The following is a 14,427-nucleotide window of genomic DNA, read 5'->3' on the forward strand; positions in this document are numbered from 1 at the left end:
ATATATATATAGCTAGCCACCTTAACTTCAGGTACATTCAGGAGTAAGGGAGGAAGAGAAGAATTCTATTAGGTGTCACGCAAACGCTGCTTGGTAATCTGGCTGCTGGTATGGCCAGCCTGTCCGTGGCGGGAATGCCTCTGTGTTGCCTGCCCGCTCAGCTTGTTGATACTGTTAACGCCCACAATGTGGTTACCCACTACTTTTTCGTTCTTAGTTCACAGAAACGTTATAACGTTATTTCATTGTGTTTCACTAGGGGCTTAAAACAGGTTTTTGTTTTTTTTCTTAATTTTCTTTTCCTGACTGCCTTTTATTATAAGTTTCACAGTTTCAAATTTCTCATTCATAATAGTTTTCTGTTTCCCTTTTACTCGTACAACTTTCCGGTTCACCTTTGTCTTTCACACCAGAGAAAGAACCTGAAACCACAATGAAGGCCTGGATCTATACTGATACTATATCACGGTGTTTGATTTAGTAACATATGCTCTTACCCAAGTTATTTAAGTTACGTTTTGTGGGGGAAGTCTTCTTTTGTTTTCTGTATTTATAGTCTGAATTCTGAAAACTATAATTTGCCTTTACTTCAGAGGAACAGTGCCTGTCTTACAAGGAGGCTGGAAATATTCAGCCAGGGTTTGTGGAAGAAAACATAGGATATAACCTTCCTCTATAGTAGGGACAACTTTGCTATTTATGTGACTCTTTTTGCAGTTTATTTGCAGATTCTTCTGTAATATTTTTAAGACAGTTTTCAGTGCTCTTTGCACATGACAGAGTGGTTTCCAAGGTTCATTCAGTTGCATGTTGACCATTTGGACTTATTACATGGGAATGCTTGCGTTTTGAGGCTCTGGCCATTTCTTGACGTTAATCTAGAACATGTGGTATTCTTTACTGTCCTTTGTCCCCCTGGTGGGCTCTACTTCTGTAAGCATATGATACAGGTTAGTTGGATGGTTTAGAACTTGAAGTGCCAAGAACCAGGTCAGCTAGAGCTTATTCGTAACACAGGCCACAGAAACTGCTTTCAGTCCTGGCGGTAGTGACATAAGTGTCCACTGTTCAGCCTCTGTATTCGGTAGAGAGTGAGGATTTCAGAGCAAAGGCTGGCAGTGGTTCAAGGAGAGGGTCTGAAAATTAAAGCCATTTTGTTTTATTAGTTAGTAGTGGCTAGAAAATGAGGGACATCTGCTAGATGCCCACTTGCGTTGATCAGCCCCTTCACGTCAGCTTCTTAGCAGAAGTTCAGACTCAGAGTTACCTCCTTGCACCTCTTGATCAGGGAGGGAGCTGGAGCTGGTGCTGGAGCGGGGAATGCTTGCATGAGTAAACCTGCATGTTGGGACTCTTGGTGATATCGCTCCTCTTTATCACGTGAGTCATTGAGCATTGTCTGTGCTGTAGGCCCAGAAGGTGCTTTGAGGCTGTTTGGGTCGCAAACGGTTTCTAGCCCTTTATCCGTGTTAAAGCCTCCAGCAGAGCTGTCTGGGGACGAAGGGTTCTGTTCCTTTTGTTGTTATTAACTAACAAAGTAGATAAAGATGGTCAGCTAGCTAGCTGTACTCCTAAGATAAATGACAGTCAGACTGAAAGAAGTTAACTTTCTATCGGCAACTGACCAAAAAATGGTCCAAAAGTCGAGGTTGTGGAGAAGCACAGTGCAGATGTCCTTTCTTTGCAAGTGCCACAAAAATGAGACCCCCTTGGGGTGTGAAGACTTCTCCTGCCACCCTGCTCCTGTTTCTGAACCCTCTTTGCAGGTGAGAGTTAGTGCTTTTGCCCGCACAGGTCCTGCATCTTTAAGAAATCTATCTGTACATATGTACCCTGCTCTTCCTTTGATGCTCTTTGGAATTTGCTGCTGCTGGCATCTCTCCCTTCTGTTTTTCTTTGTTTCCTCCTTCTTGGCTCCTGTGTGGACTGGAGATCTTGGAAGTCCTTGCAGATATTTTCAAGTACGTCTCCTAGTTTTGCTGAAAATGAGGCTTTCATTTATGTTTTCCATTTTCTTTGTTGCTTTTGGATGGCCCCAAGAGGCAAGGGCGGGGAATGCTGAGCTTATGCAGCCAAGTTCATCCTGTAGCTTCATCCACTCCTTCCTTGTCCCCCACAGCTCTTCAGATGTTTGCCTGCTTGCCCCAGTCTGTCTTCTGGATACACTCAGTGCTTCTCAGCTTGGTCTAACTGTGTTACCCACATTCAGAACATCATATGATAAAGATCTTCCTTCATCAAATGTTTTATTACTGTATTACCTTTCATATTTAGATATCGCATCACAGCTTGGGCTCATATAGAAGTTTGTCTCCAGCTAATTTATTTTTCATAAAAATTGTTAATAGGCCAGCTTTTTCTTCTATTCTTTTCACTTTTTCTCCCCTTTTTGAGCAAAAACGAATTTAAATTTAATTGTACTATCTTTCTATTTTAATGGTTTTGTGCTCTTTTTTTCACTGAACCTTGATTTGGTGCCAGTTAATTCTTCCTCCCCACTCCCATGACACCCACACACTTGATTGGTATGTTCTCTCATTCTTTGTCTAAGTTTAACACACATTAGACGAGACATTGTCTTCGAGGAAACTCAGTCAGTACTCTAAGTAAAGATAGCTGCCTTAGTTGGTGGGCTTTGGATGTGTTTTTGAACCTGTTACGTATTTAACTAAGTTTCCTGTCTCCTGGTCTGTACTTCTGCTATTTGGCCTCATGGAAACTGTCAAATTAGTAGAAGCAAGATTCATTTGTCTGTGGTTTGGTGTGCTACTTTTCATAAGTTTCAAAAAAAGAAAGAAAACTTCTTAGGGGAATATTTGTTTTTAAAAAGCCTATGGTGCCATCATGACAGCACACATTCTTTTTTTTTTTTTAATAAACTGTGTGTAAGTGATTTTAATATAGGTAGGAGTCAAAATCAAACTTCATTTGAGGTTAGAACTTATTCTTTTCTCAAAAAAATTAACCATAGAAGGGAAGAAAAACAATTCTGTATCTCTTCCCAACCTTACCTTTTTGCAGAGTTGGCCCTGTTGCCCGTGCTCCAAAGACTCCAACACTTACTGTGAAATCCTGAACTCCAGCCAAGGGCTTCCTTCACTGAGTTATCACGCCATATTTTTCTGCTGTTTGTTTCTCCTTTTCTTATTTTTGATCACCTCCGATAGGATATTTAGGACTCGCCTATCTCAGAATCTTTCTGCAGGCATTTTAAAAAGTAATCTCCTTTCATTATGATGTTTCAGAGTTCTTAGCCCTGGCATTGCCGTCGTCCGTTTGTGATCTTGGGGAACCTGATTCCCTCCTGTGAGGGGTAAGTGTTAGTGTGAACCCCAGCACTTTCTTTGCTTTTTCTTCCATTGTAGAACACATGATTACATTAATTTCTATAATTTCTACGAATTCCAAAGTGACAAAAATTTTAGAGAGGTGAGTGGAAGTGGAAGAAATTTTAAAAAAAAGGAAAGCCAGAGAAAAAAATTTTTTCTGTGTGCAGTGAGATTCGTACTAAAGCTAAATTGTAACCCAAGGAAAATGTAGACGTTTCTAGGGAAAAAAATTAATAAACTCTGCCTTGTGTTTGTTGTGTGTTTCTTGGCTGTGAGATCTTGGAAGGAAGACACAGTGAATTCATTCACCCCAGCAGTGTTTCCATGCGTTTGGAAGAAATAGAAACCATTTCCTCGCCCTCTTTGTCTGCACGAAGGCCTCCGTTTGGCTGGTTAGTGGTATCTGACATCCAGAGTACACGTTAGCGCAATTCCCGCCTTACTCCCTGCAGCCAGCCACAGCTGTGGGCATGCAGGTACCCCTCCGACCCAGGCCTTGCCTCTGTCAAGTTAGCACCTTTGCTTTTACGCAGAGAGCGGCTGTCTTGTCTTTCAGATCCTCCTGTTAAGTTCTTAAATATTCTTTTGACACCCTGGTCTAGTGTTGGTTATATTTACAGTTAAATTTTGTAAGAGTTAGTTTAATTCAGCAAACATTATTTGTTACCTAAAGAGGGGATAGAGTTGCCTTTGGGGAGAAACAAATAGTTTCTCTACTAAGGCTTTATCAGAATTTGCACTTAAAAAACTCGAGGGTTGGTGGTATGTGTACACAGTATCATAACCTCAGAAATTCTTGGAAATAGCTGAATCTAAAGAATAGACTGGTTTATTAAAGTCACTTAGTTTCTACTAAAGGCAATAAGTCTAGTGGAGTGTATTGAAAATGGACGTCACTGTTCTCACTATAACCTACTTAGAAAAGTTTTTAGAAATGTGAGATGAAAGCATTGCTTTTAAATGCCAAACTAGAAAGGGAACTTAAAGATAATTGAAGCATAGTTGGAAGAGTACATGTTTACTCAGGCATGCTTGGGAAAATTTAAGTAATAAGGAACTCTCTTTGCAGTTCAAGAGATTTGGAAATCACTTCACAACTTCACGCAGTTTCTCAGTTTGTCTGACTTTAAAGAAAGAATGATTTAAGAAAGTAATAATGATACCAGTTTCCAGATGCTTTAGAGGATTATATTATGTTTATCATTCTTGGCGGAATAAACCTGAAAAGGCACGTTCATTAGAATCTCCTGAGTTTTGTCATTTGAAATCACAGGCATAAGGTTAACCCAGTACGGATTGACGTTACTTTGTCGATGGTATATGTGTTTTATTTTTGGCTATTTTCTTTTGAGGTTATATTGCAGCAGGCCGGCTTTTCACATTAATCACCTAATAAGATGTGTTTACTGAGGGCTTTAACTTTTGATGACACCCTCACGCTCAAATTGAGGGCCGGTTCTGATTGTAGTGGTTTTTACGATGAGCAGTTTAAGTTCTTGTTTTTGGTCCAGTATCCAGTCCCAGACATTAGAGCACAACATGAAGAGGAATCGGACACTGCATGCTTCTCTGCTTCGGCTCAAGCAGGACTTGCTTACTGGGCTAGTCCTGGGAAGCTGACCAGCTTCCACACTGTGTGGACTTTTTAAAGGGATATAATTATCTTACCTACATACCTTAGAGGAAAGGGGCTGTATCAGACTCACCTTTGTGTACCCATGGTGCTTAATAAATGTTTCTCAAATGGATGAACTAGCCATTTCTAGTCCTAGATGTACCTCTGGAAAGAAGGGTCTTGTTCTTGAAATTTATGTCCATTCTTTATTGGACCTTTCGGCTTGAGGTCTCTAATTTGAGTTCCAGAGTCACCTTAAAGTACTTTAAAGGGCCTTGTAGAATATCTTGAGGCATAAAAGGTGTGTTGTGTAAAGTATGATGCACTGTCCACATGTAACAGTCATTCAAGCTTTTATGTCCTTACTAGGTGATCTTGGAAAGATAGCTTTATGATTTGAGTGGATTTTGTAGGACCTAGAGATAGGAGTATCTGGATTCTTCAGTCTTTCCTTACTCAAATGCTCAATGTTGGAGAGAAAATCATAGCCGATTTTGTCTTGGATGTCATGTGTTGGATGTGAGGGTTAGATTTACAATTGAAAACACTATTTATTGTGATATTTAATGCAAGAGGGAAACGATGAGCGAAACAGGATTCCTGCTCTCAGGGAGCTTGTGGTCTTCAGTGTGCATTGATCCAGGAACCAAGAGTCTAGTACTCTTCATGGGAAACAGAGGAAAGAGTCTTTCAGAGGTTTCCGTTTAACAGCTGAGATCGTCTGTTGTGGCCTGTCCCAGTTTGTAAGGTGTTTGCTTACTGTTGTTTTATGATGTGCATTTCAAATTAAACTTATAATAATTTTAATTATTTTAATTAAATGATTACATAATAATTTAATCACCGACTTTGGAAAACACTTGAACAAAAACAACTTGAAGCTTACTGACTTTCATTGAGAAATCCCAGTGAAATGACTGAAAAATCAAAAATGATATAAACAGCAAGGACAGTGAGAACAAGAGAGGAAACCAGGTTGTGTTAATCAGTACTGAAAAGGCAAAGACAACGCCAAGGCTGACACTGCACACCCTGGAAGAGAGTCAGAAATGGGGGGGCGGGTAGCAAGTGCCGCCCACGTGGGGATGCAGCAGTTCACCCCCAGCCGCACGGCCAGGAAGGGTCCGTGCCACCTAGAGAGGTGAGCAGTGGAGACTGTGAGCGGGGAGGAGTCAGGTGCAGCGGGTGTGTGGAGTGAGATGCCAAGATTGAGGGCACTGAGTGAGAATGAGTATAATTGGTACAACTGCAAGCATATTCCCCTCTCAGCTCCGGTGGTGCCGGCAGCCACACTTAATACCAATGACACCTCCTTTTCCTACACCCTCTGCTAAAGCCAGGTAGGGCTTTGAGAGGAGTCTCAGACTATTGCACAGATTCCTCTCTAGAGGTACTAACTAGCCCAGGAGAAGTGCGGCCTGGCGAAGGGACCATGCCAACTCAGTCACCTCACTCTGAAGCTCAGTAGTTTCCAGATGCTCTGCACAGCCCTCGTGGTTTGCTTTTTACTGCCTTAAGTGTGAGTGCAGAGCTAAGATTGGGGACACTGAGGAAGATCTTTAACATGAAGATTCTGAGACAAATAGAAAAAGGAACTCGAAGAAAATGGAGACAGTATAGGGGACAGAGAAAACATGTCACATATTTACATGCACGTATGCATAATCTCAATGTTTTTAGAAAGAAGAGAAAATATAATGAAACAAGAATATTCAGAAAATAAGAATCTTTGAACTAAAACTCTCAAAAAGTAGGGGCAAAAGGTAAGTTTGTGGGAAATAGAAGAAAAACAGAATCAATCCCAGCAGTTTAAGTTCCATTTAATAGATGATGGTCCAAGAAGTGAATATGATAGGGAGAACCTGCAGACATAATTCAAGAAAAATTTCCAGAACTAAGAAATATGGATTTCTGGATGGAAAAGCTTACTGAGTACCCAGCACAATGAATCAAAAAGAAAAAGACCTGTGGAAGGGTACATACATCAGCTTAAAGTTTTAGAACATCAAGAGTGAAACGAGGATCCTAAAAGCTGTGGTCGGGGAGGCAGGCTGAGGGCTGTGGATGGGTCTGTATTAAGTATTCAGCATCTGAATTCTTAATACATTCTTCAGGAGCAACATCAGAAAACAGAAAATAGCAGAGCAGTGCTTTTGAAACTCGGCCAAAATTATCTGAACACTATGAGAGTGGCGATTTTGTGACATGCAAAAGCCCCTAAAGTCTTTACCTTCTTTTCACTCTTCCTCAAGAAGCTACTGGAGGATATGTTCCAGCAAATAATAAAGATGACAGGGACGCTGAGGAGCAGAGATCATATTCAGGAGAGTCCAGAAGGATTCCTAGGAAGGTGGTGGATGGAAATCTGGAAGTATAGGATACCAGGAGAGTGATCAGTTTTGATTAGCATAGGAGAAGAGAGGGCTGTGAGCTGGTTAATCGCTAAGAATAAAACAAGAATACGTAATTTATTTATTTTTTTACCATGTTGTAAGGAGTTTAATGGCAGTGCAAGATACTTTACAGATGATTTTGTGATGGGCCTGTAGGAAACTGTAGTCAGGTGAACAAAGAAAAAATGAGGCAACAAGTAACTCCTCAAAAAACTAAAAAGAAAGTTATTTGTATATGGACAAACTTTGAATGTGGTTTTCATTTAACCAGAAATTTCCACATGACTAGGTTGGGATGGTATGACATGTGGGATGGTATGGTGCAGTGGGTTTTTTTGGGGGAAAAGTCAGTAGATGCTGTTTAAAGTGAAAAAAAAAAAATTTTTTTTTAAATAGCTTTACAAGCATGTTACTGAAAAGTAAGGGTGAGAAAAGCTAAAAAGCATTGAAAGTAGATTATACCTTGGAATTTAGAATTGGGAGTGAACAGTGGAACAGCTTGTTTTTGACATAAGCTTTATATTCTTTTTGACTTTTTAAAGTGCTTAGCACTTAGATTTTTAAAAAATTTTTAACAAATAAAATAGAAAAAGCTACTTGTAAGAGCTTTTGAAATTAACCTCTTAGTAGCATTTAGTTAGATGAGGTCACAATTCCCCACCAGGCTTAGGAGCCTGGCCCTCTGCACTTGGGGTGGCAGTGAGCCGGCCCTGAGACCCAGTTACTTCTCTCTGCCTTTGTTCCCAACTGCCTTTTCTTCCCTGGAGATGTAGCAGAAATTCGAATCTTGAGGCCGGCCTGAGCTGGATGCTGGCCTGCATCTGGACTCGCAGCTGTGGCAGCCAGTCACTTCTTCCAGAATCAGTGTGGCAACATCAGGACTCTGCATGATGTGTTTTTAGCTCGTCTGGCTCTTTCTGACAGCAGCCACCACCACATCAGCCGAGATGGGTTTGCATTCACTTTTTAAACGAGAGGACAAAGCCAGAGCAACCTATGACTTGCCTTCTGGTGTGATACCATGGAGCTAAAAAGTATCTTTTCTTCAATAGCATTCCTAAAAACTAAACGCCTGTGCCCTGCAGCACAGGGTGTAAGGAAGTGGCAGCAGATACATTTCTGAGGCTGTTGCGGGTGGGTCTGTGGTCATGTAGCTTTGTTTAGAGTAATGGCCTAGAATAGGTTTTAATCATGCATCCCTCCCATCATTAAAAACACCAGTCGTGTACTTCTGATGGAGGTATATCCACTCATACACTGTTGTGCCGACTACATTCTAAAGCATGCAAAAATAGCTGTGTTAAAAGAGTGAGCTATACATATAAATAAAGTTCTGAAGTTTTTGGTTTTTTTTTCTCTGTCCTCTGGTTGACTGTTTTGTTCACTTACAGAGACAGCTGATATAAAGGCATACCATCTCATTCTTCCTTCCCTTCCTCTTGATCTTTTCATCTCACCTCATCCAGGTACATTCCCCAGAGCCCTTCCAATTGGAATAGTCCTCTGACTGTTCACTGCTTATGTGATCTTTCAAAACTTTTTTCCCACTTTAGACACCAGCTATTGATTTCCAAAAAATATCCAGTGCAAACTCCATGCCATGATGGTTTCTAGTACAGACCGCCTCTTTCCACCTTTCCGCATACTTTGGCAAGTCAGGAGACTGAGACTCATTGGGGCATGTGGCTTGTACCAGGGCAGCTGAGTCAGGAGCAGAAGCCCCTGCCCTTGAGTCATTTCTGTCCTCTTTCTAGGACTCCATACTGGGACTAAAACGTCTCAGAGATCCCCTTTGACCCAAGAAGATAATGACTTCTTCGTTATCTGAAAGTTATAAAATTTGTGTATAAGATCTCTGCCTCTTCTGGCCTGTCATGTTACCCTGATTGGCATGAAACTTGAATTCTTTGAAGCTAAGGGGGAATTTTAAGGGTGTAGATGCTGGTTGCCATTCTTCTGTTTTTCTTTTGTCCCACTTAATTTTCCTCCATGTAGGAAGCTCTCTGCCTACCTTTGTTGTGACTGGGTTCTTTTCATCCAGAGGTGGGACCCTTCTTACCTGGCCTCCCTGGTGTTTGCCAAACCCAAGAGTGTTCTAGCAGCTCATTTCTCTCTTATAAACCTAAGCGTCTCGATTGTTGCCCACTTCACCCATGATTGTTCCTGAGAATTAAGCAGCGCTGAGTCTCTCAGTAAAAATGGTTGGGTGTGTGACACGACACTCGCTCCTCAGGACCGATGCTTCCAGAAGGCTTCCATGTTCACTTCTTCAAGGAAAACGTTCATATGGTTAAGGTTTAGAGTAGAGTGAATGAGAGTCGTCTTTGCATTACAGCTTTAGGTTTATCAGAAGGCCTTTTGTTTTATCTTATTTTTAATGTACTTTTACTCAACAAAATAGTTCAAAAGATGTTTTTCTTTGGAAAGTCTGGCTAGCTAGGAATATCTAAAGGAATGAAATAATTTCTGTTTAAAGCAAAGAAACCTATGTTTCCCAGTTGACAAATTATAATGACTTATATATTTTTTTGCCAGTATCAGTGTTTTTGGCAGTGTTTTCAGTTACTATACCTTTATTGTAAGTGATGCGCTGGTGAAAACCAGTCTGATTTTCTGCTCCTGTGTAGAAAAAGCAATAGGTATAAAATAAACCATCTTTGCTTCACTTGCTTTGAAGAGGAAAGGCTGTAGGAACACTGCTTGGCTGTGAATCTCAGATTTCTTACTTCCGGTTTCTATGTCGTTCTTGGAGTCCTGCCTCAGGGGAAGTGGTTTTGTTTGTTTTGTGTTCTGGTGTCAAGTTCTTATAAAGGAAACCCCCTCCAAGGGTGCAGGGCAGTGCTGGCCTGGCCTGTGCGCTCTCCCTCCTGGCCCTGAGCTCGAACCACACAGAAAGTGGCGTTGGTGCAGAAAGCCCAGCTTTTGGGCCTTTGGCACATAAGTGGTTGTAGTCCATTGTCTTCCCTAGATACGGTTTTGAGCAGACTCTAGTGTCTTATTTTTCTCTTTTTCTAAGACTTAAAACAAAAGTGTAATGGCATTAGGCTAGTAAGTGACAGGCAGCAAGTGCATTGTTTAGGGGCAGTGCAGTTGTTAGTTTAACAAAGATGCCGCAGCCACTGAAGTTGTAGATTCTACACACCGGGACTGAAGTCACTTCTTTTAAGGACCCCACCTTCACCCAAGGGAAAGTGGCGAGTTTTGTGCATTGAATTCTAAAAGCGGACAATGGGGAAAAACACAAAACAAAATGTGTGGCATATGAGAGGCGGTGGGTCCAAAAACTGACTTGGAACTCCACGGAGAAAACGTTATGTAGTTGGCACTCAGCTGGGAGACCAGGACCCAGACAGCCCTTTCTGTCCCGTTGTTCCTCATGTAGGCCATTGCTTTACAGTTCTCAGGAAATCATTTTTGATTGTCTGCCTTCAGATCGAAGGCTAGTTGAGTTTCAAGGAAAAACCCAGAAGGGATACTTTGACTATAATAAATACTTAACTTTGTTTACTCACATGAACATGTGTGTCTAGTATCTCCACGCTTTACTCCAAACTTTGTTTGTTTATTGTTAATCTCAGAGCCACATTAAAGTTCGTGGTGATAATACCGGCTTCCTATATCTTGAGAAATTTGATGGCTCGATTATTCTCTAGTGCTGTGCTGTCCGGAACAGTAGCCACTAGCCACATTTGACTATTTAAATTAACTTTAATGAAATAAAATTAAAAACTCAGTTTCTCATTGTGCTAGTCACATTTCAGGTGTTGAATAGCAGCATGTGGCCACTGGCTACTGTAAAGAACATCATTTTCATCATCCAGAGAGAACTACTGGACAGTGCCCGTCTTGAAGCTGGCATTTTTTTCACATTCCTGAGAGTAATTGGTTAATTTTATACTCTACGCTGTGGAAATGCTTTATTGATGGACAGATGTGTGGAGCTGGGTGAAGCAAGCAGCCAGACAAGTGCCCGGTGTGTCACATTGCTTTATGCCGTGTGGTTGCATCTAACAGCCTGGTTGAGGGAAGGCTGTCAGACTGAGTCTGCTGATGCAGCAGCACCTTTTGAGATAGAGGATAGTGTCTGTTAATAGAATAGGCTTTAAGGCAGAGTGGCCATTCCAGCTCAGGCCTGGACAGCTGGTGACACTGGGCAGGCCCATTAACTTTTCTGAACCTGTTTCCTCATCATATCTACTTCCTAGGTTTGTTAGGAGAATTATATTAGGTAGAGTAGGTGGAATAAAGAATATCACATACTTAGTACAGTGTGAGACACATTGTCAGCATGTGCTCAATGGTTGTTTTTTATATTCATACTAAAAATAATGGCCTTATTCATGTTGATGTCACTTCCTCTTTTCCTGATATGTGCCACTTTTTTTCTTTTTAAAAATTATTTCTCTCCTTTCTTTGCCCTATTTCTATTATCCTTTATTCCTTTCTCTTCTTTTTCTTCTTACTTAAGGGCCTTGGATAACTGTATTAGTGATACTCAAGGATTAAGAATTCCCTGTCACCTAATTGCACAGTACAGTGAAGAATAACGGGGAATAATCAGTATAAAAATGAGACCAAACCCTATAAGGATTCAAAGAAACACAGCACCTTTGACCAGCATTTGCGAGGAAGCCGGTACACGTGGGCTCTGGGGCCATAGAGACGGGCCCATGACACCCCCTCATTTGCATCACCCTGTGCCGGGTCAGCAGCCTGTCCTGAGAGCCACACCAGATGCCTGCTGACTGTCTCTCTGTACTTACCAGCAACAAAGAAGAGAGCGCGAAGCTAGAAGGCAGCAGGAACGTGAACAGCGAAGGAGGGAACAAGAAGAAAAGAGGCGTCTAGAGGAACTGGAGAGAAGGCGGAAAGAGGAAGAGGAAAGGAGACGGGCCGAAGAAGAGAAGAGAAGAGTGGAGCGAGAACAGGTCAGTTCACAAAGCCTGCTGCGGCCACGAGTGCGTGTGGTCCGTGGCTTTGTGGATTCGGGGTATTTGGGGCAAAAAGTACACACACATGTGCATTACACACACACATTCAGGACATTAGGGGTTTAAAAATACTGAAAAGCAATTGGAATTACCCTAGTCAATTGAGTCTCTTGTCTTTAAAAAAGTCATAAATTATTACGCTTTTTATACCTCTTGAAACCAGCTTAGTGGTCTCCAATAGTATGATGGCGAAAGATTGCTGAATATAGCTTCTTGGGTTTGTCCTAAATGCTTCAAACTGCACATATCTGAATGATAATTAATCTTTTTAAAAAATGAAGTAAAAAACTTGCTGCAAGAAATTTCATATGAGAAATGTTTGAAGTAGCCACTGGCTAACTGATTACTTAATATACGTTTGCATATAATTCGGCACATACCTACGTAGCATTAGAAAAACTAAGAGTGTTGTATTTAACCAAAAGATCAGGTTTTAGTAACAGTACAGCATCTTATTAATGCCAGATAACAGTTGTCTTTAGAAATCTGTTTCCTGAACCACCTGTGCAAACAAAAACCGATGCACTTTCTGTTGTGTGTCTTCGTGTGGGTGCCATCCCAAGCCACACTGCCTTTTATGTCTTTATGGATCACTCTGTTATGAGCTTTGAGTAAAGAAAAAAAGATAGGAATGGGGACCGATTTGAATAATACTTGAAATACAAACTTAAAAACAATGGTATTAACTTCCAAATTTGGTTATTCAGCCACAATCCTTGATACTAATTACATACCTCGGGTTTTCTGAAATGGATCTGCGTGCTTACCTGTTTTTCCTAGGAATTTAAGTTCTGTTCTTTATCTGTTCCCTTACTGATGTTATTGGCTAGTTAACTATGCGGTGTTTTGTTTCGCTTTTTTCACATTCTCATTTATACTTGGGGACCAGAAGGAGAAAACATACTGTCTTTTAAAAATTAAATCACCTAGGGGTAGTTCTCACAATTTGATTGTGAGAGCATAGCATGAAAATAATATTTAATCTTTATTATTCTAATGGCAGTCATTAGCTTTTGTGGATAGCAAGCATTCTTCCCCTCTTCCTTTAAAAAATAGCATTAAAAATCAGTTTTATTGTTTTCTTTATTTTTCTGCAAAATAATTATTCCCACACTGACAGTGCTATATGAAACTTGTCGTTTCTGCATAAACGTGTGTTTATGTACATGAGTAATTGTATTCTGTGTGTTCATTGACTAGATGTTAGGGCCTTGGTGATTTGGATAGATAGGAATTTTCTAGTTGTCGCTGTTTTTTGAAGGCAGAAAACAAATGAGTATACTAGCTTGATCTTTTAAGATATGGTTTAATTCTCTCTGGTTCAAAGAACAAGTGACTTGGGAATCAGATTCCACTCCCAGTCATGGCTGGGGATGGCTACACACCACGCCAGGGCAGTTCTGGGCATAGCATATGTTGTGGAGGGTCGGGCTCAAATGCATGGGGCTCAGAGCCCAGGTTGAATTGGGCTATGCTTGCCAGTGGCCTTGTGGATATGCTTTCCACCAGACTGGCTATTTTTTTCCTCATCTAAATTTTTCTAAGGAAATTTGTATAATATCTGTTATCCAGCATTTTCTCAACCAGGATTATTAGTTAACTAAAACTAAAACTTCTATTCAGCCCAGATGTACGGTTATTTTTATCTTAAGGTGTGCACTTTGGTGTAATGGTCAGCAGGAGATACTATAAAGAAATAATCTGAATTTCAGAAAAAAATTTGCCCCCTTATACTCCTCAGGCTACTCCCATCTAGAGTAGTTAGCTTTCTTCTCTGATGAAAAGGAAAGAAACTTCTGTCTATAAAACCTCCTTTCTTTTCAAAGTTATTTTATGTCTGTCTCATATTCAAGCCTCATAAAAAGTGCTGAGAGTTGGCAGGAAATATTCATGATACTCATTTCTTAAAAGAGGAGACTGAGAAAATGGGAGGTTGGGGGCTTAGAGGTCATAAGTCAAGGTCTCTTAATTTCCTAGTCCATTGTATGCACACACAGCTGCAAGGTTGGATTTTTCCTGTTTACGTGACATTTTGGATGTGCTTACCTGTTTTCATTGTTTATCATTCTCTTCCCATTGGGAACGAGTCATGCTCATCC

The 14,427-nt window shown here is 40.8% G+C and overlaps 1 protein-coding gene across 1 annotated transcript in view; it reads left to right on the forward strand.

Moving 5' to 3' along the window:
- The window catches only part of MAP4K4 (mitogen-activated protein kinase kinase kinase kinase 4), a 176,787-nt gene that overhangs the window by 127,818 nt on the left and 34,542 nt on the right, over nt 1-14,427 (forward strand). The window contains exon 12 of the mRNA XM_039840078.1: nt 12,090-12,265. Coding sequence (XP_039696012.1) covers nt 12,090-12,265 — 176 coding nt within the window. The remainder of the gene's footprint in view (nt 1-12,089; nt 12,266-14,427) is intronic.

The sequence above is a fragment of the Pteropus medius genome, unplaced genomic scaffold (genome assembly GCF_902729225.1).
Source record: "Pteropus medius unplaced genomic scaffold, Ma_sr-lr_union100, whole genome shotgun sequence".
Lineage (NCBI taxonomy): Eukaryota > Metazoa > Chordata > Mammalia > Chiroptera > Pteropodidae > Pteropus > Pteropus medius.